Source organism: Barbus barbus, assembly GCF_936440315.1.
Source record: "Barbus barbus genome assembly, chromosome: 27".
NCBI classification, from domain to species: domain Eukaryota; kingdom Metazoa; phylum Chordata; class Actinopteri; order Cypriniformes; family Cyprinidae; genus Barbus; species Barbus barbus.
In genome coordinates, this window is record NC_136755.1 from 16,980,014 (window position 1) to 17,006,627 (window position 26,614).

A 26,614-nucleotide genomic window follows, 5' to 3' on the forward strand; every position below is an offset into this window, starting at 1 on the left:
TGAAATTCTTTCCAAAAATATCTTGTTGAATATGTGGTGAAATGATATTGCAGAGTCACGGAGGGGCGATCGCGTGCGCTGTCTCGGAGTTGAAGTGGACTGCTGATGACTGCTGACAACAGCGTGACTCGACGCGAGACTGCTTTGGTCGCTGTCTGTCAGTAGTTTTTTCAGCATTGATCGCGGGTTTCGTTGATCGTAATGCAATGCTGTTCTGGCAGCTGCACACTGGGAGCTTTGAGAGTCGACGGCCCTACAGCTGCAGTAACACACGGTAAGACTGAGCGCTACTCTTGTGTTTAATGGAAGTTAAGGACATAACTTCATTAGTATTTCCGTCTGAATTCATGTCGAATTTGTTTTCTTTATAAGTTATATAAGTGTATTGTGTTAATATATAGAGTCGCAGACATATATACAACGAAATGTTTACCATTTATTCTGTCACATAGGCCTATAGGTTAGTGTTACTATAATTTTTCTCGTGGCCAGTCTTGAGTGAAGGGATGAGTTACTCATATCTGTCAGTCACATCAGCCTCAAGTTTGTTTAGTCTGTTGAGAAGCGTCTTCAACTGGGTTAAATTACAGATTATATTCAATTCATTTATTATACACCATTTCAAATATTATATATAACAATTATATAAATTATGCTATATTGCTGTTATATGAAAACTATTTCTGAGTACACAAAATACTAACAATAAAACAATTATGACGCAAAATTCATAGGGCATAATAAATAAACAAACACATAAATAATGGCCAACAAATCTACTAATAAATTATGTAGATGTACTAACATTAATAGCTTGCCTGATCAGACATTTATGAAAAACCCTTTTCCCGAGAACAAAATTAAACATTTCTGTTCAAATGTACCTTGTTATATAGCCTTGTTGACCCTTGTCCAGTGTGTATATGTCTATACCGCTTATTACCCAACAGCCATAGTAAAAGTATGATGGTGAACTGGGTGTTTAAAATCAAAAACCAGTGCCAGAAAAACATATTCATGTATTTTATCACATGACTTAAAATCACTTGTCTGTAATGAGAAATTAGAGCGCAGTAAAGTCAAAACCACTGAGAAATGTCATTGTATTCATCCTCTGCACTTTTGTTGACTTCATTCGGCCATTGCAAACTGTTCAAATAGGTCTGGGTGACACACACGATTCTGCTGTTTCCCTGTTTCTCCCACTAAATAGAAACTTAATACATGGCATCTGATTATTTATCTATAATCTAATATATATATATTATCTATCTATTATATATCTATATTATTTACCTACAAGTCTGCAATATTGTTTCTCAAGGACACCAGTGCTTTCAGTGAAAAGATTAATCAAGTGTTTTCCATCTGTCTCTGAGCGCTGTGACTACATTCCCAGCTGTAAACACCCAAGGCTGTTTTGTTTATGGCTGGTGGTCTGTTTAAGAGAACCTAATCATGTTCAAAGGCCCATCTGCATTCCCATCCAGGCCACCTCAACAACAACAGGTTAAAAACACACAAAATGTGTCCTCAAGTGTCCATTCCTGTTTTCAGAATGGAATTTCAGAGCAAAAACAGCTAAGGTGGGATCTGAATATCTCACACTGGTCCTCATTTATGTCAGCAAAAACAGCTATTTGTCTGAATATATATATATTTTTTTTTTTTGTCAGCAGCAATATTGATATGTGACCCTGGAGCACAAAACCAGTCTTAAGTCCCTGGAGTATATTTGTAGCAATAGCCAGCAATACATTATATGGGTCAAAATGATCGATTTTTCTTTTCTGCCAATAATCATTTGGATATTAAGTAAAGATCATGTTCCATGAAGATATTTTGTACATTTCCTAGTGTAAACTTCATTTGGACAACTTTAAAGGCGATTTTCTCAAAATTTAGATTTTTTTTCACCCTCAGATTCCAGATTTTCAAATAGCTGCATCTCAACCAAATATTGTCCTATCCTAACAAACCATACATCAACGGAAAGCTTATTTATTCAGCATTCAGAGGATATGTAAATCTCAGTTTCAAATCTTGACCCTTATGACTGGTTTTGTGCTTCAGGGTCACATATGGACTTTGGCTGTCAGCTGCAGATCTGAGGTTTTGAATATAAATGTGTTGATTGTGTTAAACATTCTATGATTTAAATGATTTAAAAAAATCAAAATAATCTTACATATTCAACAAGTTTGCACTTTTTCCACCAGGTGACGTGTCGTTTAATTAATGCGCTGCAAGTTAAAGGTTATATTTTGTTTGGAAGCCGAGAGTGACTACAGTGTATCGGAGCGCGAGCCAGGGAGACGATGACGACAGATCCTCGCAAGCTGATTGGCTGAGCGCGGCTCGCAGAGCAACGTGATTGGCTGTCAGATTCCAGACCCAGATCCGTGCTGCAGCTCTCTCGCGTTTGGGGTTTGAATGGTGGCAGACAGAGGGCCGCGTCCATGTGCGGTGATCTTTGGCCTCTTCCGAAAGACTAAACGGGCGGGTCAGCACGATGAAATTAGGCGAACGTTTTCGAAGAGTAGAGAGCGTAAAGACACCGCACTGCGTGCATGATTAGATGAAAGCGAGCGAGCTCTGCCAACCCTGTTACTCGAGCGGACATTGCGTGTGAATGCGGTGACAGTCAACAGCGTCCTCCCACCCTGCTGCTTTATATAATGGAAGATCGCATGCAGATATGATGTGCTGCTGATGTTTACGGAATAACATACGGGAGCTGGAAACGGATAATACACGAGGAGGTGTTGAGTTGACTTCGCGACGCCTCACAGCTGAGACTGTTATTTCTCGCCTGTGTTACAGAGAAACTCAAGCAATGGCGAGGCACACGGCAGTCAGGGCTAGAGCTGTTTGCCCTGTTTTCAACAGCTAGCCTTCCGCGGGTGGCCACCTAACCAGCTCTAGTAGGACTAGCTGACTCCTGCGGCAACGCGAGCTCCGCGCAGGTGCTGTCTGTACGAGGCGAAGCTGGCGGCGCTCCGGTTAGAGTCGGAGGAGAAGGATCTGGGCGCCATGGCGTGGGTGCTGAAGATGGACGATGCTACCATCGAGTCTGGGCTAGTGCACGACTTCGATGCCAGTTTGTCTGGCATCGGCCAGGAGCTCGGGGCTGGCGCGTACAGCATGAGGTTAGAGCAGCATGCAAACCGATCAGCAGCTTCCCAAAAGTCCCTAAGCCGGGGGCGATGCATCTGTGACGGCGAGCTAGTTAGTTGGCTAACTTAGCTGTCTTGATCGCTGTGCTTATATCGCGAACCTCGGGATTCCAGGCGGTTTGTGCTCATTGGTTTCAAACGTTCATAATGTAATACCATTATATATCATTTGGCCCTTCGCGAGATTGTTTTTGCCGTCTGCTAGATGCAATATGGCTATATGATTGTTGCTAGAGCTAGCTCAAAACAAAGACAACGAGTTGCATCCTAACGTCTGACCATCCTGAAAGCTAACGAGACCTGGCGTTTTTTTTTTATTTGGTTGTAGAGTGTTAATCCAATATATTCTCGCGCTCCTTTCGAAAAGCCATAACGTGGTTTTGCACTGAAACGATAACAAGCGCGTTTGAAGTAAGGTTACTTCCTGGAACAGGGTGTTCTCTGAATTCTGTTCTCAGATGCTAAATTAACTCTTATAAAGAATTAGTTTACACTTTTATTTAAACGAATTGGTTTAAATCTTCCATCTTCGCACGCAATGATTTAAAGGGCATTCAAATGCTTTGTGAATAACAAGTTTAGTGATTGAAGAAATTGAGGCGAACGTTGAACTCCATTACGTCATATGATACTGCGCATGGAAGCTATGATTACGTCATTATACTGTTAGGGATACTCTGAAACAGTTGATGCAATATTTAAGATGATGGTCATATCCTCGAGATAGTATGTCTGCCTTTTCTATGTACCTTTTAAAATAAGGGAATTAAAGGTGAAGTGTGTATTGTATTTCTTTTATCAAATATTCATATCCTAGTTTATGCAAGCAAGTCATTGGATAGTTGACAGTTAATCATATAAATATGAATAAAGAAAAGTCCACCAGTCAAAGAATACAAAGCAGAAAATCACACCAAAAGAACTTGCGCCCACCCACTCCTATGTAGCACTGTGAATGACAGAAGTGTCAGTCTCCCTCTCATAATTTGTACTAAAAACATTACGTAAAAAATATTACACACATCCAAAAGCACATTTTCTGTTTACTAAAGTATAGCAATAACATATAGCTGCTGAGAGGCTAAGTAACAGGAATAGAAATTCCTGATGCTTTCCCATGCATTTACCTTCTATAAACATTTATTGACTTGATCTAACAAACAACTGCTTATACGTAAAAGGACAACTAAGAAGGATTAAAAAGGTCTAGAGTGGTCAACAGAAATTGAGCATTCCCTGCTACTGGCACACGTCGAACAGGAAACATAACCAGGGAAATATCCTCTTGCATCCATGTGACCAAACACCTGGAAATACATAATCACAATACAAAATAAAAGATGAACATTTCCTGCACCTACATCACTTACAGGTTGGCCTACTAATTGACATCAGAACTAAACCGCTCTATTTTTCTTAGAAATAACATGGTCCACCTTTACTGTTGGGCTTAATTTTTTAGAAATACAATTGTAAAATATCACATTATTTAATGTCTTTTAATCTTGTTTTCAGACACTACTAACATTGTTATAGCGGTTTGTTAAGTTGAATCTGACCAGTATCAAACTGTCCAAAACATCACACTCTACATTTTATTCATAAATACAGCAGATTGTTTTTTTTCATGAGTCCAACTGCATGCCAGGTGGTTCAGCATCCACAGCATTGGAAGAGGCAAACCACAATCCCCCTGCATACGTCACAGTTTCATTGGGGTATTAATGATGGAGCATATTTAAACTCTATATATCGCTTTTCCAAATCGCAGCAGCCTTCACTATTCCCATTTGGCCTCAAGGAGTTTGAAATGTGGTCACTGCGTGATAGGAATACACATTAAGCGCCTGCGGTCAGGTTCCATGGAACGGTTACTCTGGGATGTGGCGGGCTTTTGGAGGTTATGGTGGAAAGAGCAACATCAGCACTTTCCCAGGTGCGCTCTGTTATTCTGCAAGTGTCTGAAATACTCTGTGAGAGAGTACAGTCAGTGGTTGAGTTTACATTCTGTGGAGGATTTGTTAGTGGTGGGAGCACTGTAGTGTGAGACAGCGGGAAGAAGGCTGTTCACATGCTCTCCCCCTGTGATATCAAGTTTCTTGCTACTCTTCTAGCGCCCTGCAGATTTGCAGTTGACACAGTCCTCTATTGGCGTTAGGCATAACCTGTCCACAGACTTTAGATTAAAATGCACATAAATGTATTAGAGAAAGTGTCATGTGACTGCTATTTAATTATTTTTAATCACATTTTTGCAGACACCATTGTATGTAAAGCATATTTTATGACACTGTCCTGCTTTTAATATCGCTAAGTTTTATATATTTAAATCAACTAATTGTAGTTTCTGATTGCATTGTTTTTCATTTATTTAGACAAAATAGCAGAAATGCGTAAAATTGTCCATTAATTGTTAGTTCCCAGATAATTCAATAATTATTGGCTTATCAGTATCAGGCAGAATTTAAATATGGCTATATCCATAATGAAAATTGCGTAGGCGTTGGTGTTGATATTGAATAAAAATAACAAATTGTATATTTTATATAAAAGACAATCTTTTTGCATTGACTAGTTCATTTAAAATGGTTCCATGACATCTTTAAAACAATATACAAATATTCCATGTAGTTTCTGATTTAATGAGGTCACAAAACCTCCATACACAATTATAAAAGAATGATCAAAATGCTGTTTAAATGAATTTAAAATGATCTATAACATGGCAATTTTATTGTCAGCTGCCCTTATATTTCTTTTGGTAGCATTAGCCATTGAACTTTTATGAGATATGGACAGGAATATTAAATTTTCTGTATTTGCAGTTTGCAAGTGTTTTCCATGAACAGGGTCAGATAAGTTCAAGTTCCAGATATCATGGAGATATGCTTATTATTTTCCTGCTGTGTCTGTAAGTCAGTGCTGTGACGGGTGCTAATGTGATGTTTTCGTGTTGCGTCTGAGGTAAATGAGGGTGTGAGATGCTGATCATCTAACTTGCGATCATGTGGAATGAGCAGCTGTGGAACGGAATGTTACAGTGGAGCTGCTCATATTTCAGAAAACACTTGCAGATTGGTGGGCAGGAAGGATCCTGCGGGCCGCACTGTTACAAACGTCTCGTCATGTCAAGCAGGCTGCTAGCTAACTGTCTTTAGCTGTCACTGCACTGACCTGATACCGCCTTTATGTGTGTGAGTGGCAAAACAGTGGCAAGCTCAGAGCCGTGGCCTAATATATAAAATATAATAATATATTGGGCTAAAGATTGTGTTAATTAATTGTTCATTGTTTAAATATTTTAATTAGTAAAAAAAATTCTGATAACACAAAATCCCACAAACTGTATACAAAAATTGTTATATATGAACTAACCACACAAAATAATCACCCGAACACACACCAGGTACAGTGAAAAATACACACCAAACAAAGCCATTCGTAATCAGAAATATGAAAAATGTGAAAATAAAATGTGAAAAATGGAGTGAAATCACAAAATATCAAAGTTATCTATGCTACATAAGTGTCCAAATAAAAAGATAAGTGAGGATTATTTGTTTGATATTGTAACACTACCATTCAAAATTTTGGGTCAGTAAGATTTTTTACTGTTTTTGAAAGAAGACCAAGACAGTAAAACTGCAAAATATTATTGCAATTTAAAATAACTTCCATGTTCGTATAATGTTTTTTAAAATATAAATTATTCCTGTGATACCATAGATTAATTTTCAGTTTTCAGTGTCACATGATCCTTCAGATATCATTTTAACATGTTGATTTGGTGCTCAAGACATTTCTTATCATTATTGAAAACGGTGTGCATTGTGATGATTTTTTTAAAGAAAAACAGCATTGTATGAAATAATAATTGTAACATGATTCTAAATGCTTTTACTGTTGTTTTTGAACAAATTATTGCATCCTTTCTGAATAAAAGTATTAAATTGTTTAAAAAAAACATGCTGACCCCAAACTTTTGAACAGTAGTCTATTAATACATGGTTTGTAAATACATAGCTGCCTTTTGTTTGACTTCTATTTCCTAGCAGTCTGATGCGAATATGTCCTTTATATGTTTGTGGTTCAGATGCAAAGCGGTCATGTGTCGTGTGGTTTATAAAGTGTCTATAGGTGTAAGCAGACGGGGGCTCCCCATATACCTGTTTCCGTGACAACTATTTCCATACTGATGGGAGAGGTTCTGTGGTTCTAACCGACATATTTAGTAACTTCCGTTTCTCTTTGTGTCTGTGTTTGTTTTCCTCAGTGATGTGTTGGCTCTGCCCATCTTTAAGCAGGAAGATGTTAGCGTTCCTGTGGAGTCTGACACCACGAATCCTCCGTTTCAGTATGTGCTGTGTGCCGCCACGTCCCCTGCTGTTAAACTGCACGAGGAGACGCTCACCTACCTAAACCAAGGTATGGTTTTCATTGACTGTATTTCTTTCTCTATTCCTTAAAGAATACCAAGACCCTTGTTGAGAAGATATTCAGTAACACGCTTCCCCTCTCCCTCTGTAGGCCAGTCGTATGAGATGCGATTGCTTGATAATAGGAAAATAGGGGAGATGCCTGAACTCAACAAGACTGTTAAGGTGAGAGATTGTGTGTGTTTTATCAGTGCTGTGCACTTGTGGTTTTGTGTGGTGTGACATCTCCCGCACTGGTTTTCAGTGAATCCACTGCATCTTGGCAAAATTAATTATACTTTACTGAAGTTGAGAGTTTGCAGGATAAATTGAAATTGAAGAGGAAAAGGAAAATAAAGGTTTGAGCAACACATTAATGGGATAATTCACCCAAAAATGAAAATTCTGTCATTAATTTATACGCGAACGCTAGTGTATGTGTACAGTCGAACGTGTAGCCTTTCAAAGTGTACTTCATTTGAAGTTATGCGTGAACGCAGGCGGTTGGCGCATGAGCTCTAGAAAGCTTCATCCATGTTCAGTGTCTGCTCTATTTACCAGTAGGGTCTGGCTGCGGACTTGCACTCTCAGAAACTTGCTCTTCCGCGAGTGATGTCACTTGCAGTCTTTTTTTATTTTGTTCTATTTATTGATAATTTTTTTGCTTGAATCTCTCAACATTTTACAACAGTAGCCAGGTGGTGAAGACAAGAAAAAAGAAACTAAATTACAATGTCACTTGCAATCGCCGCTTGCACTTTCCGCTACCTGCGACGTCACTTGCATTCGACACGAATCGTGTGCGTTGCCAATGGAGACAAGATGCTGTGGTGGTTAAACGATTAAAACTAATTTAGTGCAATAACGAACAGGGTCCTGCAAGTCATCTGTAGGAGAAAAAGACAAGACCTGGAAATCCGTGGCTACAGAACAGCAGAATACAAAGTTTCTCGTTAAGCATTTTCCTCCCGCAGAAACCATAAACACTTAATATTGGAAGTGACATTGAGCACGTTTACATGCACATCAGTAAGCTGATAACTCACAAATATCAGCTTATTAAAATAACCAGTTTTCGCCATTTACATGCACATCAGTAACCTAACAACGCAAGTAAGCTGCGTTTACATGACTTGTTTACATGACCCTGTAGTTACGTCAAAATAAAATAATTTGCATATCTGACTCAAGAGTATTCCATACATTTGTCAGTTGTGATGGATGTTAAATTAAGCTTGCAACATGTCAGCGGGAAACTGTCCCTCGCGTACGCGTAAAAAGTGAAGTATACTTTGGGCTTTAGTGTTCTGACGTTGAACCTGGATGCACTGTGCCTTGTTTATAAGCAGAGGAAGACGCACGCTGTACATAAAATAATCTTCGTAAAAATGTCTGAAGATTTCAACAGAAAAGATGACTTGCAATTTTTGCTCAGCCTTACTTATTTGAATCAGAATATACAGACGATAAACTAAGATGAACGCTGGCGCATGCACCACACATGCGTCGTGGTACCCTTGTGAACGCACGGGGAAGACTGACACGGAAGAGAAGAAATTGTTGAATAAAGTCATTATTTTTGTTTTCTTTGCACACAAATTATTCTCACAAAATTCATAAAATTACAGACTACTGCTGTCACATGGAATATTTTAACGATGTCCTCACTACCTTTTTGTGCTTTGAATGTGTCAGTTGTGTTGCTGTCTCTGAGGGTCAGAAAACTTTTGGATTTCATCAAAAATATCTTAATTTGTGTTCCGAAGACGAACGAAGGTCTTAGGGCTTTGGAACGACATGAGGAGAGTTTTTATTTTTGGGTCAACTCTCCCTTTAAGTTATTTGTGAACAGTGTTGTTTACTGGCACAGTTTTGTAATGGCATTGTTACGTCCATTTATCTGTAAACATTATTATAAATATTATAAAATAATATTTATTAAATTATATATTTTATGTAGATTTAACATCTTTACTCTCACTTTTGATCAATTTAATGCATGAGTGCTAAATAAAAATATTTTCTTTAAAATAGAAATCTTACTGATCCCAAACTTTTGACCAATAAATAGACAATATTTTTCTTGCATTGTCTTTTCTGGTCACATACATAATACAGTGTGATCAATGTAGTCTGATTCATTAACAAATTACTCTTAGGAGTCATTACTTTGAATGATTTGTGTCTCAAACTACTGTTTTGAATCAGTCTGAGGAATCTTTCACTGAGTGAATGCACTGGTTTAGCTACAGTGGACGTCTACACAGTCTTTTTATATCATCAAATTCAATCCCGGCTACAACATCGCAACTAGGATAAAATCTCATTTGTTGTGCCATGGTGATTCAGCAGTGCAGGAAGGATGGATATGGTGCATGACTCTTTAAGAGTGCTTGTTCTGATGGTTTTGTGTTTGTGTGTGTTTGGTTTGGGGTGAATTATAGAGTATAGTTAGGGTGGTTTTCCATGACCGAAGGCTTCAGTACATGGAGCACCAGCAGCTGGAGGGCTGGAAATGGAATCGGCCTGGCGACCGCCTCCTCGACATCGGTGAGAGCCTATGTGTTTACTTGAGTTTGCTGCCATTAATTTCCTCAGTCTTTTTGATTCATCAGGTGAATAGTATCAAAGCAGCATAAAGCCTCATGAGAGGGAGATTTTACAGTGCATCATGTGTTTGTTACAGATATCCCCATGTCAGTTGGCATCACAGAGCCCCACACAAACCCGTCACAGCTAAACGCTGCGGAGTTCCTGTGGGATCTCTCCAAGCGAGCGTCAGTGTTTGTGCAGGTAAACCCAAATTCAAGATCAAACCACAAACATTCAGCCATGTTGTTATAGTTTAAAGGTTACAGAACACTACAGAGTTTCAGTTTGAAATGTCATTTCTAAATAGCTCTTGGGGCAGCCTAATGTATGATGTACAATGTTGCAACAAGTGTAATAAAATATTATGTCTGCAACATTGTACGTAATATTTTTCTGCATATACCCTTTGATAATCAACAAGGACATCAACAGTTAGGAACCATACTATTTTACAACCAATTTTATACATTCTAGGACTTAATTAATATAAGCACACTTGATTTGTAAATGTGTAAATGGGTTGGACCAAAAAAATATATATATTTTTCATTCAAATACCAGAATTGCATTAGACTTTGCTCTGTAATTGCAATAGACCTGTTGCTGTTTTATTGTATCATTAATTTAAGTTGTTTAATAAACACTTTTATACTATAATAAACTATTTATTTAATGATTTCTGGCTGTTTACTTGAATATTTACATGAATTTGATATATATGTTTACTTCAAAAAGAAATACCATAATATTACAAGTCATTGCTTTCATTTTAATGTGATTTCATATTTAACATTTTAAAATAAGGTGCATGTTTAGTGTTCTATTAAATTACATTTATATATATATTGAATTAAATTCTTAAAATAATAAAACATTTATTATTAATATTATCATTAATATTTTGCTGTGGTATTAAAATTGGTATTAAGAATTGTAAAATTGTAATTACATTGATATCAAGTACTGAAACTTTGGTGTTTTTACAACCATATTTAGGACATATTACTTGAATTTGGTAGTATAATCATTCGCTGTTTGCTCTACAGTGCTTCTCTGTTGAACTTTCTTATATTATTTGCCCCTGTATAATATTACTAATTATGTTTCTGCAACAATTGAGCACATAAATGTGCAGTTGAGCATTCACTGGTGTATAATGCTTCGGGTCAATATTTAATTCTGGCCATCAAGATCCTCACAGCTGTTTTGTGTAGTTAATGAATAGAACATGCCTGAAGCACAATCTCATTGGGCAGAAATGCTCTCTCGCACTCAAAGGAGCTATGCAGATGTGGTGCCAATAGCGTCAGACATGTTTGTGAAGATCTTAAAGTCCCAGACATGTAGGAGAGAGTCCAGTTAGGACTACTGACTCTTTGACATTATCTCTTGCCCTTCGATCAAGTTTCAAACATCTGAATATCATTTCAGTTGATTAAAGACGTATCTGGCACATGCTAATCTGTGCAGAAATAGTACAATGGATGCCAAGGATCTTCTCTAGCTTCAGGAACCGATCATGTGTTCCACATTAATTCATTTTCCTTCCTTCCCTTATTGAAGGTTCATTGCATCAGTACAGAGTTCACCCCGCGGAAACACGGTGGAGAGAAGGGAGTTCCTTTCCGGATCCAGATTGACACTTTTAAACAAAATGAAAGCGGAGAGTACACCGAGCACCTGCACTCCGCCAGCTGCCAGATCAAAGTCTTTAAGGTGATGCCACACACATGCAAACATGCATTAAATGCAAGGAAATATCTGTGGTGTTTGGTTGAAGATTGCAGATCTGAATCCATTTCACCCGTGTGTTTCCTATATTGAATGCTTAATGGGTATGTTTTGAAGTATTAATGTGACATTGAAGTCTTTAGTATGTATTCAACTGTAACTCATACTCTCCTATTAACAGCCAAAGGGAGCAGACAGAAAACAAAAAACAGACCGAGAGAAGATGGAGAAAAAGACTGTGCAGGAGAAAGAAAAATATCAACCCTCTTATGATACCACTATTTTGTCAGAGGCAAGAATATTCAAGTATTTTTGTTTTGTTTTGACGCCTATTAATACTGATACCTATTGACATGGTTAAAGCATTACATAAAATATACACAAAAAGAATAATAAGGGGTTGCTGAGAAAATTAAGAGCATTTAGCTGGTCATGTTACAGCCACCATATGGCAGGGACAACTTTATATCGAATCAGTAACCTAAAATGAACTGTGACTGAAGTCTCCATCTTAAAGGCTGGGTAAGTGATTTCTGGAAGGCAATGTTGATATTTGAAATCACCAAAACAAACGCCCCTACCCCAAAAGGGTCTCACCCCTATTTTGATAGATCCGCCCCACATATATGTAGCCTACGCAACCCAGGCAACGATTAGTTCTGTGAAACATAAGCCGCTTTTCCACCGAAATTACCTGGAACAATATGTCCCAGGAACTTTTTTTCCCCCCAGACCTGTTGCTGTCTATGTTTCCATCGCAGTCTAAAATACAGAGAAGATTAGGCAGATATTCTGGTGACGTAACACGCATTTCTTAATACCAAGTACGCAAATTTCGAACTTGCATCCTCGGTAGTTCAGACTTCACGAGTTAGACTCAGGGGTGTGAACTCCCGCGGACGGAACGACGCAAGTCCAGTAATTCTGCAAAGAGCAGCATACTTGATAACGTAAGTCAGCTCGCCTTGGCTGCTGCAATTTTCCTCACTGTATTTACAGATGAAATATATCAAACATTGCCTCTTTTCGTTTTCATACTATATTAATAGAACAATAGAATAAAGACCAAAGATTACCTGTTAGATTTACCCAAAACTAATTATATCTTATGTTTATCCACTACAGAGACATCAGAGCCTGCGGCAAATGTCAGAAGGACTAGCCAAGGTTATGTTCTTCTCTTCGGGATACATGAGCACTGAGTGATCGCGTGGAGCTCACGGCTCTGAAATCGGCGAAGCACATTTTCAAATTGGCGCTGTTTTTATAAATAAACCGCAGATTTGAGTTTTAAACAACAACATTCTCGCCTGAAATACACGTGTCCAGTGTAGGCAGACAGCTGTTGCGTTGCGGCGCGTCCGGTGTAGACACAGTGTTACTCACCTATCGGGAAGAAACAAAGCAACCTCGGCGTCCGATCGCAGGCCTTCCGCTCCTTGAGTTCTCTCCAGCGCTGGAAAGCTGATCCGATATTTACACGGGTCCTACTTCTTGCCTTATCGTTCCGCAGTCGTTTTCCTCTTTTTTGTTTTTTATCCGCCATCTCTATCTTTCTGTCGCTCGGCTCGGCTGTTCACTGAACGCTCTCTTCTCCACATCACGAGTAGACACACCCTTTACTGCTGATTGGCTACAAGTTTGTTTTGGTACTCGGCCCCGACTCAGTTTTCTAAAACGTTTTTGAAAAATTCCATACCCTGCCTTTAGGTCAGTGTACAGTTAGGTCCATATATATTTGGACATTGACACAATTTCCATAATTTTGGCTCTGGATGCCTCCAGAATAGAATTAAAATGACACAATCAAGATGAAATTGAAGTGCAGACTTTAAGCTTTAATTCAAGGGGTTGAACAAAAATATAACACAAAATGCTTAGGAATTACAACCATTTTTATACACAGTCCCCACATTTTCAGGGGCTCAAATGTAATTGGACAAATAAATATAATCATAAATAAAATGTTCGTTTTTAATATTTTGTTGAGAATGCTTTGTAGGCAATGTCTGCTTTAAGTCTGGAAATCATGGACATCACCAGAGACTGGGTTTCCTCCTTTGTGATGCTTTGCCAGGCCTTTACTGCAGCTGACTTCAGTTGTTGTGATCAGGAGACGTGGCCATTGCAAAATATTTCACTTTTTTTACCATCAAAAACTGCGGGGTTTGATTTTGCTGTATGTTTTGGGTCATTGTCCATTTGTACTTTAAAGCGAGAGTATATCCCTGTACGATTCAGAATTATTCCGGCTGCTTCTGTCCTCTGTCAAGTGATCAATAAACACCAGTAACCCAGAGCCACTGGAAGCCATGCACGCTCATGCCATCACACTGCTCCACCATGTTTCCAGATAATGTTGCATGCTTCGGATCATGAGCTGTTCCAAGCCTTCTCCATATTTTTTTCTTCCCATCATTCTGGTACAGGTTGATCTTAATTTCAGCTGTCCAAAGAATGCTTTTCCAGAAGTGGTCAGGCTTTTTTAGATGTTTTTTGGCTAATTCTAATCTGGCCTTGTTTGCACCTTGTGGTGAACCCTCTGTATTTGCTCTGGTGAATTCTTCTCTTGATTGTAGACTTTGACAGTGACACACCTACCTCCTGGAGAGTGTTCTTCACTTGGCTGGATGTTGTGAAAGGGTTTTTCTTTACCATTGAGAGGATCCTCCGATCATCCACCACTGTTGTCCTTCATGGTCGTCCAGGCCTTTTTATGTTGCTGAGCTCATCAGTACATTCTTTTTTTCTCAGAATGTACCAAACTGTTGATTTGGCCACTCCGAATGTTCCTGCTATCTCTCTGATGGATTTGTTTTGTTTTTGAATCCTAACAATTGTCTGTTTCAATTGTATGGAGAGCTGCATGATGTGGGTTCACAGCAACAGCTTCCAAATGCAAATGGCACACTTAGAATCAACTCCAGACCTTTTACTTGCTTAATTTATGTAGAAATAACAAAGGAATAGCCCACATCTGTCCATGAAATGGCTTTTTAGTCAATTGTCCAATTACTGATGGTCCCTTGAAAAAGGGGGGAGATACATATTAAAGAGTTGTAATTACTTTCCTCCAATTGTGATGAGAATACCATCAAATTGAAGCTCAAAGTGTGCCCTTTAAGCCCATATTCATTATGTAACTGTAACTTAAATATGTTTTGGTCAACAGCTAAAATAACAAAAATTGTGCCATTGTCCAAATATATATGGACCTAACTATACATAATTTCACACATATAGTCTAAATACTATTCATGTCTGTTGGAACTTTTCCCTCTTTTTAGAAACAGTATTATTTTAGAATTATTTATATGCTATTATAGTATTTAAATATATTTATATTTAGCTTTCATTTTTATATTTCAGTTTTCATTTTAGTTTGTCTTTGCGTCTGTTTTCTAAATGTTTCTATTTAGCTTTGGTGTATTTTTTATTTTAGTTTTAGTACTTAAACTTATTATATTTCATTTAGTTGCCAAGGCAACATTTCAAAGTTTTTTTTCATCATCTATAATATATAGTTTAATTAATTTAAACTTTTTCAATTAACCATAATTAAGTTTTCGTTAGCAATAACAACTCTGCTCAGAAAACAGAAATGATTGATGTAGATGAAAAACATTCCTTCCATTTTACCACCTGTAACTCGCAAAGAGCAAATCATAGTTAATGGTTATAACAAGTAATTAATTAGGCTGTTGAAAAAAAGGACAAGCCCTAAATGGTTTGCCTAATCAATTAATATATATTGGCATGACGTAATGATAATCAAACAATAATCAACATAATCTTCCTGTTTCAGTAGGAAGAACATCAACACAGGTCAGAAAACTGCTTATTCAAATTTACATGCGTGTCTGTTTTTCTCTGTCTTTTCACTGTGGTTTGTCTTTTTTGCGTAGACTCGATTGGAACCTGTGATTGAGGAGGCTGTAGAACATGAGCTAAAGAAATCCAGCAAGCGGACACTTCCTGCAGACTGTGGCGATTCTATCGCCAAAAGCAAAAGAGGAAGTGTAAGTGCCCACTCACCTCTGCTTAGAGCCCTCCACGGGCCTCAAATTTAGGCCCTAGCCCGGCCTGAGATGCTCAGGTCCTAGCCTGGCCCGTGTCCGACAGCTTATCAGAATTCTTGGCCCGAGTCCGACCCCCAGCTTATACTACTGTTTCAGCTATTAAAATAGTTCAGTTTTGTATGAAATGGCAAAGTGATTGTATTTCGTTTTGTTGTTTTATTAAGTTAATTTAGAAAAAGGTTTGGAGCATTTTTTTTATTTGTTAAATGTAAGTTTTTGTTTTTAAAGTAACAACCAGCGGCAGACAGTGAGTTGATCGTAGCCTATGTTTGATCAATTTAGCTTTCTAAAATCATCATGACTTGTCTAAAATTAAATCTGTAGTTATAAAACAGCTCCACAATGTTAGTTAAAACGCTTAACCTAGATAAATGTCCACTAATGCATATCCAGTCGTTTGTGCGGAGAGTGGAAGCTGAAGCGTGCTTTACAGGACGCGCCAGAGCGTTCACTTGCATTAGAAACATTTCAAAATACAGGCCTATATGCGTTGCGTATTGCTTAGGCGATGTATAATATTTATAATATAATCAGTATTTCATACAGTAGCCATGTGTGCTCTGCGCGTATATGGCCACAATAAAGGGAGAGAAGCTAAATGACCCGACAGGCTTGCAGACCTCTACCTCTGCTATGTTAACAGTTCGCTCAGTCTAAACTCAAAAAACATTCATATTTGTTTTTAGATTAGTGTTGTTCATCAGTGTGTGGAAAAACTGGTTCTGGCTTATTTGAAGTACATCACTGGACCCCCTGCAGTTTGCTTACTGAGCAAACAGGTCCATGGATGATGCAGTCAACATGGGACTTCACTTCATCCTGCAGCATCTGGACAAATCAGGGACTTAAGGGAGGATCCTGTTTGTGGACTTTAGTTCAGCCTTCAACACCATCATCCCAACACTCCTCCAGACCAAACTAACCCAGCTCTCTGTCCCTAGCTCTATCTGTCAATGGATCACCAGCTTTCTGACAGATAGGCAGCAGCTAGTGAGACTGGGGAAATTCATGTCAAACAGCCGCTCCACCAACACTGGTGCTTCTCAGGGATGTGTTCTCTCCCCACTAGGGTTGGGCGATGTCTACAAAATTGCATCGGACGATATCTGTGATATGTCGCGATGGACGATGACATCGGGGGGCGGGCGGTGGAGTTAGGGGGGTGTCCCCGAAGCATAAAATCTGTATTCATAACGGCAAGGAAAACAAATAATGATTTCCAACGGTTGCCTGTTACAGTACATAAAATTTCACTTACCACATAAACAGACAGAGTAAGGAGAAATGACTGAAGCTGGTCGCATACTGGACGAGAAGAGCAGCGTTGCGCCACATCTTTAAAATTTAAACACATTTTGACAGAGTGCGGCGCCATTCGGCATCTGTTCGCGGCGCCTAGCAACAGCTTCTCATCCAGTGTGCGACCAGCTTGAGACGATGGTGAATGATTTGCAGATCCCAAGCACACCTGACAAGCATCTGATCTTGTAAAATGTGCGGTAAGTTCTGCCACTTCATAGTATAAACAGAGTACGTGCGATCATGAATCTCAAAAGTGAAAGTGAAACTAAAAAGCGATCGCGCAAAAGCAGTTTCAGTGCCAGTGGCATGGAATCATGATGCCGGCTCAACATTGTGATGTCTAACAGCCATCGGCGATGGACGATGGCATCATCTGTCGGCCCAACCTTACTCCCCACTGCTCTTCTCTCTGTACACCAATGACTGCACATCTACAGACCCCTCTGTCAAGCTCCTGAAGTTCGCAGACGACGCTACAGTCATCGGTCTCATCCAGGATGGTGACGAGTCTGCTTACAGGAGGTTGAGCAGCTGGCTGTCTGGTACATTTTTAACAACCTGGAGCTGAACACGCTCAAAACAGTGGAGATGACCATGGACTTCAGGAGAAACCCCCCTGCACTCTCCCCACTCACCATCATAGACAGCACTGTGGCTGCAGTGGAGACATTCAAGTTCCTGGGATCCATCATCTCTCAGGACCTGAAGTGAGACACTCACATCGACTCCATTGTAAAAAAGACCCAACAAAGTCTGTACTTCCTTCGTCAGCTGAGGAAGTTTAACCTGCCACAGGAGCTGCTGAAACAGTTCTACTCAGCCATCGTTGAGTCAGTTCTGTGCATATCAATAAATGTCTGGTTTGGTTCAGCTACAAAATCAGGGATCAGAAGACTACAGAGAACGGTTCAGACTGCTGAAAGGATTATTGGTGCTCCCCTGCCCACCCTTCAAGAACTGTATACATCCAGAGTGAGAAAAAGGGCTCAGAAAATCACTCTGTATCCCTCACATCCAAGTCATTCCCTTTTTTAACTTTTGCCATCTGGCCGGCGCTACAGAGCCCCAAATACCAGGACAGCCAGGCACAAGAACAGTTTCTTCCCCAGGCAATCTACCTTATGAACAGTTAAATGTTCCCCCCATTGTGCAATAAAGATATGTGCAATAACCTTCTATTTATTTGTTACCACCTCCATCCTAGCACATCCCTGCATCTCATTCTATTCTATTCCATTCTATCATCTATAGCACAACTGTACATACAATTTATTTATTTTTCAATTTATTTTTCAAATTTTGTCTATTTATATTTACAAATGTGTATTTTTTATTCTTGTCTTATTTTTATTGTCTGTGTGTTGTTGTCTCTGTGTACTGGGAGCTTATGTCACTAAAACAATTCCTTGTATGCGCAAGCATACTTGGCAATAAAGCTCTATCTGATTCTGATTCTGAATTCAGTTTTGTTTAGGATCACTTTGGATTTTTTCTCACATATCTCTCTTTCTCTCGTTGTAGTGCTCTCCATGGCCAGATAATGCATACGTCAACCCCAACAGAGCAGCTACACCGACCTTCACCTCCAGCACACACAGCTACAACACTAGCAGCACAGTACCAGACAGGTGACACGCTCATGAAGCGTCTCTGTGTTTCTTTTACATTGTGCCATGAACCACAGTTATGCATTTTCTAATGCTTGTACTTTTGTTTTTAGTGAGTCGTCTTCACCTAACCATCAAGGGGATCTTGGTAGCCTCATCTCTTTGGAGGTTTGTACATGTTTGTATATTAAATCTTTACTAATTTGCCTTAAAGATGCACATTTGTTTTTCTTTTGCATCTGAAAAGAATAAATCTGTGAAAATTTTGCAGTCTCTGAGTCCCACAGCGTCTATACAGGACACACAGAAGTGGCTGCTTAAGAACAGATTTAACTCGTACAGTCGTATTTTCACCCATTTCTCAGGTATTTACACAGTTTTTGTTGAGAATTAAACTACACTAGCGCTGGGTAAAAATATTAATATAATATTGCAGTCTTCATTTGAATGATCCTGATAATTGATTCTTAGTTGTCCTCACAAGCTGTGTGTAAAACCAACATACAGCGTATTCTGAATCACAAACAAATGACTCTTATGAACTAGTTCTTTTAATGAATAGTCCAAAAAGATAAGTTACCAGTTTGAATCTGCCTGCATAATTAACAATATTAACAGAGAGAGAATCTCTTTCAAACATAAGCAAATTGGGCATTGAAACTGAAATATCAAAATAGACTGAGTATTTAATAGAATCTAGAGTTTCTGAATCAGAATCCAATGGAATAGGGAAATCTGTCATTATCCAGCCATTACAGACACACAGCTTTAAGCTATAAGTAGTTTTTTTATGAGACTGATTTGATACGATTGATTTTTCATCTTAGGTTCTGATCTACTGAAATTAACTCGTGAGGATTTAGTCCAAATTTGTGGTGCAGCTGATGGAATCAGACTCTACAATGCACTTAAGTCAAGGTATGATTTAAAAAAAAAAAAAAAAAAAAATCACAAGTGATGTTAATATATGATTGAGGAGTTTTCTTACCATTATGAATGTGTAAACTAAATAATTCTGTTCACCTTGTGTGTGTTTGTGTCCCCGTACAGAGCTGTGCGTCCCAGACTCACCGTGTACGTGTCCCTGGAGGCGTCTCAGAGTGAGAGCCCTCTACTGGAGAAACGTGGCCACAGCAAAAACGGCGAACACAGCAGTCCAACGTCCATACCTGGTATATAAATATCAATCGGGGAGACTTGCACAGCCTTTCCTAACATACCACAATCACGACAAATAAATAACATCTATTGTGTTGCAACAAATAAATAACATCTATTGTGTTGTGTTGGGGAAGTCGTGGCCTAATGGTTAGAGAGTCGGACTTGTAATCCGAAGGTTGCGGGTTCGAGTCTCCGGCCGGCAGGAATTGTAGGGGGGGGGGGGGGAGTGAATGTCCAGCGCTCTCTCCACCCTCAATACCACGACTGAGGTGCCCTTGAGCAAGGCACCGAACCCCCAACTGCTCCCCGGGCGCTGCAGCATAAAATGGCTGCCCACTGCTCCGGGTGTGTGTTCACGGTGTGTGTGTGTTCACTGCTGTGTGTGTGTGCACGATGGATGGGTTAAATGCAGAGCACGAATTCCGAGTATGGGTCACCATACTTGGCTGAATGTCACTTCACAACAAACGTGCAGTGCAGCATTATTCAGATTGCTTGATCTATTGTACCAACCTTCATAAACGTTCCTCCAAAGTACTACAAATGGTTAACCAAAAGGTGTTCACTTCCTTTTTCTGATACTCAGTACCACATAATGTAAAAAGCTTAAGCTGCATGACTAAATCTAAATGTTAGGTAGTGCTCTCAGTTTGTTTGTTTTTTTGAAATTGGCAACATAAAATGGCAACAGTTGGCAATGTTAAATAAATTCACATTAACAAACATTTTTTAATCTAATAATTACTGAAAGTTGGAAGGAATTTGAAAACCCCCACGATCATACACATTAGGCTGTTATATTACAATATTCAAACTATTACAAGTGAAATTGCAGGGCAGACTTGAGACGGTATGTTTTTTTAAAAGAAATTGTTACTTTTATTGAGCAATGATGCATTAAATTGATCAAAAGTGACACTAAAGCTTTTAACGTTATTACAAAAAAAAGTTATTTTGAACTTTATTGATGAAAAAAAAATGTCACAGTTTACCTAAAAATTTTAAGCAGCACAACTGTTTTCAATATCGATAATAATAATAAATGTTTCTCCATCACAGGAATAAATTACATATTGAAATATATTGAAATAGAAAATGGTTATTTTAAATCGTAATAATAATTTACTATATTACTGTATTTTTAATCAAATAAATGCAGTCTTGGTGAGCATACCTTACCTACCCCTTCTGTAAAATGTAAAAAGCTTTAAATAAAGTATTAAATAATAGTAATAGTAATAATCTTACTGACCTCAAACTATTAACGGAGTAGTTTGTAAGATAAAGATGCAACAAAAGTCATAATATGAGAAAAAAAACATGTTCCTCATCCTGCTCTCAAAACACAACACCATAACAACTGACATTTGACATGGCAACAAGACCACACCTCAAACCCAACATCATTCTCTCTGTAGCCACTTCTAATAACAGACTTCAAACGCTGTGCTCAGACCCCAAACCCATTTACCAAGAAATAATCAGGTTACCTAATATATGAATTCTAAAGAAATTTACAGATGAATATGTTTGTTAATTTGGATAAATGAAGTACTTAATAATGTTATATTAATCACATTGCATCACAGCCAAATGTAAAATTGTTTCAAATTCGATCATGTTTGTTTTTCCTGAAATAGGTCGAGCCCGTTCTGTTTGTATTTTTTCTTCTGCAGAAGTAATATGTTTTTATTTAGGTCAGTCTACTGTGAAATGTACAGTCCACAGTCCTCTATCATTGTTGGTATTGTTTTAAAGTGTCTTTGTTTGTTTAGTTTACCATGCTCTTTACCTTGAGGAGATGACCGCTTGCGAGCTAACTAGGAAAATCTCCAATGTCTTGGTATTGCCGCTGTCCCATATCAACCAAGTCTACAAACAGGGGCCCACAGGGATACACATACTACTCAGCGACCAGGTAAACACAGACCCACGTTACAGATTCATGCAACCATACTAAAAGCAGCCAGAAACAGTCTCTTCTCTTTCCCTGTTATCAGGTAGTGGTAATAAGTTGGCCAACTGTGGCTGGTCATTTGAATAATGTTTTGCATCATGCCACAGATAAAACGCACTTTATTGTAGACTTTTTTTCTGCTGTTATCATTTGTCATGAATAAATGGATCATGTAGGTGAAGAACATCATGTGACAGATTTGTCTAGTGAATGGTAATGCCATGTATTAATGGAACAGAATGCAAATGTCTGTTACACTCATCAAGGCTAGATTTATTTACATTTATATTACAATGTAAAATATTTTTTTTCTATTTTAAAATGTATTCTTCTAATGGCAAAACTGAATTTTCAGCAGCTATTACTCCAGTCTTCAGTGACACATGCTCCTTCAGAAATCATTTAATGTGCTGATTTAGTGATTTAAGAAACATTTCTTATTATTTTTATTAAACCATGATATGATATATATACAGTGGGGCAAATAAGTATTTGATACACTTATTTTTCCCACTTACAAAGAATGGAGAGATCTGTCGTTTTCATCGTAGGTACACCTCAACTGTGAGAGACAGAATATTTAAAAAAAATTCCAGAAAATCACATTGTATGATTTTTGAATAATTAATTTCCATTTTATTGAATGAAATAAGTATTTGATCACCTACCAACCAGCAAGAATTCTAGCTCTCACAGACCTGTTAGTTTGTCTTTAAGAAGCCCTCCTATCCTCCACTCATTACCTGTATTAATTGCACCTGTTTGAACTCGTTACCTGTATAAAAGACACCTGTTCACACATTCAATCAATCAGACTCCAACCTCTCCACTATGGGCAAGACCAAAGAGCCGTCTAAGGACACTAGGGACAAAATTGTAGACCTGCACAAGGCTGGGATGGGCTACAGGACAATAGGCAAACAGCTTGGTGAGAAGGCAACAACTGTTGGCGCAATTATTAGAAAATGGAAGAAATTCAAGATGACTGGCAATCTCCCTCGGACTGGGGCTCCATGCACGATCTGGCCTTTTGGAGTATCAATGATCCTGAGAAAGGTGAGGGATCAGTCTAGAACTACACGGGAGGACCTGGGTAATGACCTGAAGAGAGCTGGGACCACAGTCTCAACGGTTACCATTAGTAACACACTACACCGTCATGGATTAAAATCCTGCAGCGGGCACAATGTCCCCCTGCTCAAGCCAGCACATGTCCAGGCCCGTCTGAAGTTTGCCAAAGACCATCTGGATGATCCAGAGGAGACATGGGAGAAGGTCATGTGGTCAGATGAGACCAAAATATATTTTTGGTATAAACTCCACTCGCCGTGTTTAGAGGAAGAAGAAGGATGAGTACAATCCCAAGAACACCATCCCAACCGTGAAGCATGGGGGTGGAAACATCATGCTTTGGGGGTGCTTTTCTGCAAAGGGGACAGGACGACTGCACCGTATTGAGGGGAGGATGGATGGGGCCATGTATCGCGAGATTTTGGGCAACAACCTTCTTCCCTCAGTAAGAGCATTGAAGATGGGTCGTGGCTGGGTCTTCCAGCATGACAATGACCCCAAACACACAGCAAGGGCAACTAAGGAGTGGCTTCGTAAGAAGCATTTCAAGGTCCTGGAGTGGCCTAGCCAGTCTCCAGACCTGAACCCAATAGAAAATCTATGGAGGTAGCTGAAACTCCGTGTTGCCCAGCGACAGCCCCAAAACCTGAAAGATCTGGAGAAGACCTGTGTGGAGGAGTGGCCAAAATCCCTGCTGCAGTGTGTGCAAACCTGGTCAAGAACTACAGGAAACGTCTGACCTCTGTAATTGTAAACAAAGGTTCCTGTACCAAATATTAAGTTCTATTTTTCTATTGGATCAAATACTTATTTCATGCAATAAAATGGAAATTAATCATACAATGTGATTTTCTGGATTTTTTTTATATATATATTCTGTCTCTCACAGTTGAGGTGTACCTACGATGAAAATTACAGATCTCTCCATTCTTTGTAAGTGGGAAAACTTGAAAAATCGGCAGTGTATCAAATACTTATTTGCCCGACTGTATATATACACACACCAATATGTATAAACATGCAAAGCTGACAGCTACTCTTATAATATAAAATTACTGTAGCGACCAATGCTACTGACTACAATTAACAAACTGATATGATTTAAAATTTAGTCCTAAAGTAAATTTTTGGAACAAACCTGAGTAGTGCATAGAAGACCTTAGTAACTCAAATATATCCTAATATATAAGATAATACCTTACAATCTTTTTTTTGCTTACAGATGGTTTATAACTTCCCAGATGAGAGCAGTTTCATTGTCAGCACAATACAAGGTAAAACATTTTTTAAAAAACAGAGAATCTATGGCAGAAACATTTAATTAAAACCCCTCACTGCTTTTTTGTTCTCCAACATTTCTGATTTTATTTATCCTCAGATGACACCAGTGATGGATTTCACCTAGTCCTGAAGTAGAGCTGCTGCAAGCAACGTGAAGCAGAGTGTGATTACATCTCAAGGCTCCATACTGCCATTCTTGAGCATTGAACATGTTCCCTCCATCCTCCTCTCTCTTCCTTTCCTCATCTTTCTCTCGTTCTTCACATCTCGCACGTCGGAGGAGAGAGATAGCCGGGGTTGGGCAGGGCCTCCTTACTGTTAGAATCTGACTTCAGTGTGTAAATTGTTTCATATTGAAAACACTTAAACTGATGCCAGTGTGTGCGAGCGGTGGGCTTTTAAGTATGCTTGCGAGTGCGTTATAAAGGTTGAATCGGGAGGAATGGAGGTGGGCAGAAACCGCAAGGAAGTGGAGGAGAATTGTGACCACTTCAGCATGGTGTTCGTGGAAGAATCTGAGCATCTGGCGCCACGATACGGCTGCGCTCAGACTCTGTCCTCACTTTGCTAATTATGAACGTACAGTTCTTACTTGAGTTTGTCCGCCTTTTGTCTGTGAGTTGTCAACCGTTTCGCTTCCTGCCCCTTCGGATTGGCCTGCAGACGCCATCACAAAGCCCTCGGTAGATAGAAATTACCTCTTTTTCAAATGTGGGGAAATGCGTCCTGACTTAGGCATGCGCAGGACGTCTTTATGTCTGTCTGGATGAAATAATTCCTTGAGTTTGAGTACGGTGCCCTGCAGCTAACGTGAGGTTGTGAGACTCAAGTTTCGGCTGTATCCTACTCTCGTAGATGATATTGTCAATGCTGATATCGTTTTCCAATTCCTCTCTCAAGACCAATCGTTTCTGGTGCCATTGTTTCTGTTGACAGGTTCTGTTAGTTTCTTAGCATTTACTTTGTGCTTAGCGGGATGAATTAAGCGTCAGCTGGTTCCACATGTTTAGAATTAAATGATGGTTTTTAGATTGTGATTATCGTGCTATAATTTATAGTAGCTCCTGGCACAGATTATAACACGATTATTGATAAATGTGCACAGTCACAAGCAGCCATAAATGATATTTTCCATAATGCCTTTGCTTTCTATTATCTTAATTTTTTGACCTAGGTCATGACGGCGGCTGGTGCTTTTCTAAATGCACACTTGGTTTACTGTCAGCTGCTCCAGTTAAACCTAGCCATCATGGCTGCGGTTAGCCAGCCTTTTTTCATTCTTTTTTTCTTTCTTAAATAGAGACTGACTCAATAGGTCTTCTATCTCAGTAGTCATGTATCGGGCAGCTGTGCTTTGGCATGTACTGTGCTTATTATTGCCACTTTATAGAGGAGCATGGTTGTAAGAATGTTGACTCCTATTAATTCTCATAAAAAATGAAAAAAAAAAAAAAAGGAATGACCAAGTCTGCACTGAAACTGATACCACAATGAAATGGATACTTTGCTGTTGTTGGAAGCTCACTTAGACATTTGGTGTACACAATGTTTCCAGGTTGAACAAATGATCAAAGTCTAAATCCATGAAGAGGTGTGTTGTTCTCTTCCTCTGATCAAATGCTGTGGATCACCGGACTGTCCTCTGCGTTTCCATGATGATAATCATGGTGCCCTCATGTCACTGTCTGTCTAAAGAAGCCTCTCTTCCATGGGGGTGCTGAGATGTACACAATTAATGCCTGTACCAGAAATAAAAAATAATTTTCATATATTGTCTCTGAAGTACTTCTTATATTGCGAAGCAAGAGGATAATTAATTTGATAGTTATTTTTGTTTAAGGGAAACTGGGGTAAACTTAAAGCTGTTTTCTAGAAAAAAAGGAGTGTTAAAAATAATGTTCCTAATTTGAAGGATGTCTGCAATTAAATTAGATGACATTCATAACATAGGGACATAGATATCCAACTTAAAAACTAAATAAATATGAATTTGAATTATTAATGCACATATAATTTTGTAATAGTATTCATTTAAAGGCAGAGCTATGATGCATGGGGAAAATGCTTCAACTAATAATCTTTATTAAATTATTAAAATGATTTTATGCAGTGGCATTTCACCAAAATGTATGAGATTTATTTTTAGACCTGCACAAATTAGTTGGTTAAATTAATTTAGTGTGCAATGAAGATAAATTTATTTTGTCATACAAAAAATGTGGTACTATTTTACAATAAGGTT

At 38.7% G+C, this 26,614-nt stretch overlaps 1 protein-coding gene across 2 annotated transcripts; it reads left to right on the forward strand.

The window, feature by feature from the left end:
• The first annotated feature begins 51 nt into the window (after positions 1–51).
• Positions 52–26,140, forward strand: LOC306847190 (upstream-binding protein 1-like). 2 transcript variants are annotated; one of them, XM_079381002.1, is made up of 17 exons: positions 81–274; positions 2,220–3,149; positions 7,450–7,601; positions 7,704–7,777; positions 10,036–10,141; positions 10,278–10,384; positions 11,747–11,899; positions 12,096–12,206; positions 15,820–15,933; positions 18,817–18,923; positions 19,016–19,070; positions 19,174–19,267; positions 19,730–19,820; positions 19,953–20,074; positions 21,839–21,981; positions 24,314–24,365; positions 24,470–26,140. In XM_079381002.1, exons 2-17 carry the CDS (start codon positions 3,034–3,036, stop codon positions 24,505–24,507), a joined length of 1,635 nt encoding a protein of 544 aa, XP_079237128.1. In that variant the 5' UTR covers positions 81–274; positions 2,220–3,033; the 3' UTR covers positions 24,508–26,140. The 2 variants fall into 2 exon arrangements, with proteins under 2 accessions (XP_079237129.1, XP_079237128.1); XM_079381003.1 differs by lacking the exon at positions 2,220–3,149 and having other exon boundaries at positions 52–274.
• The last annotated feature ends 474 nt before the right edge of the window (positions 26,141–26,614 follow it).

Bases quoted from the DNA above. Each gene is read 5' to 3' on its own strand.
- LOC306847190 (XM_079381002.1), top strand. From the start codon at position 3,034: ATGGCGTGGGTGCTGAAGATGGACGATGCTACCATCGAGTCTGGGCTA. The intron at 15,934-18,816 runs GTAAGTGCCCAC...CTCTCGTTGTAG, and splicing joins CCAAAAGCAAAAGAGGAAGT to TGCTCTCCATGGCCAGATAA. The intron at 21,982-24,313 runs GTAAACACAGAC...TTTTGCTTACAG, and splicing joins ACATACTACTCAGCGACCAG to ATGGTTTATAACTTCCCAGA.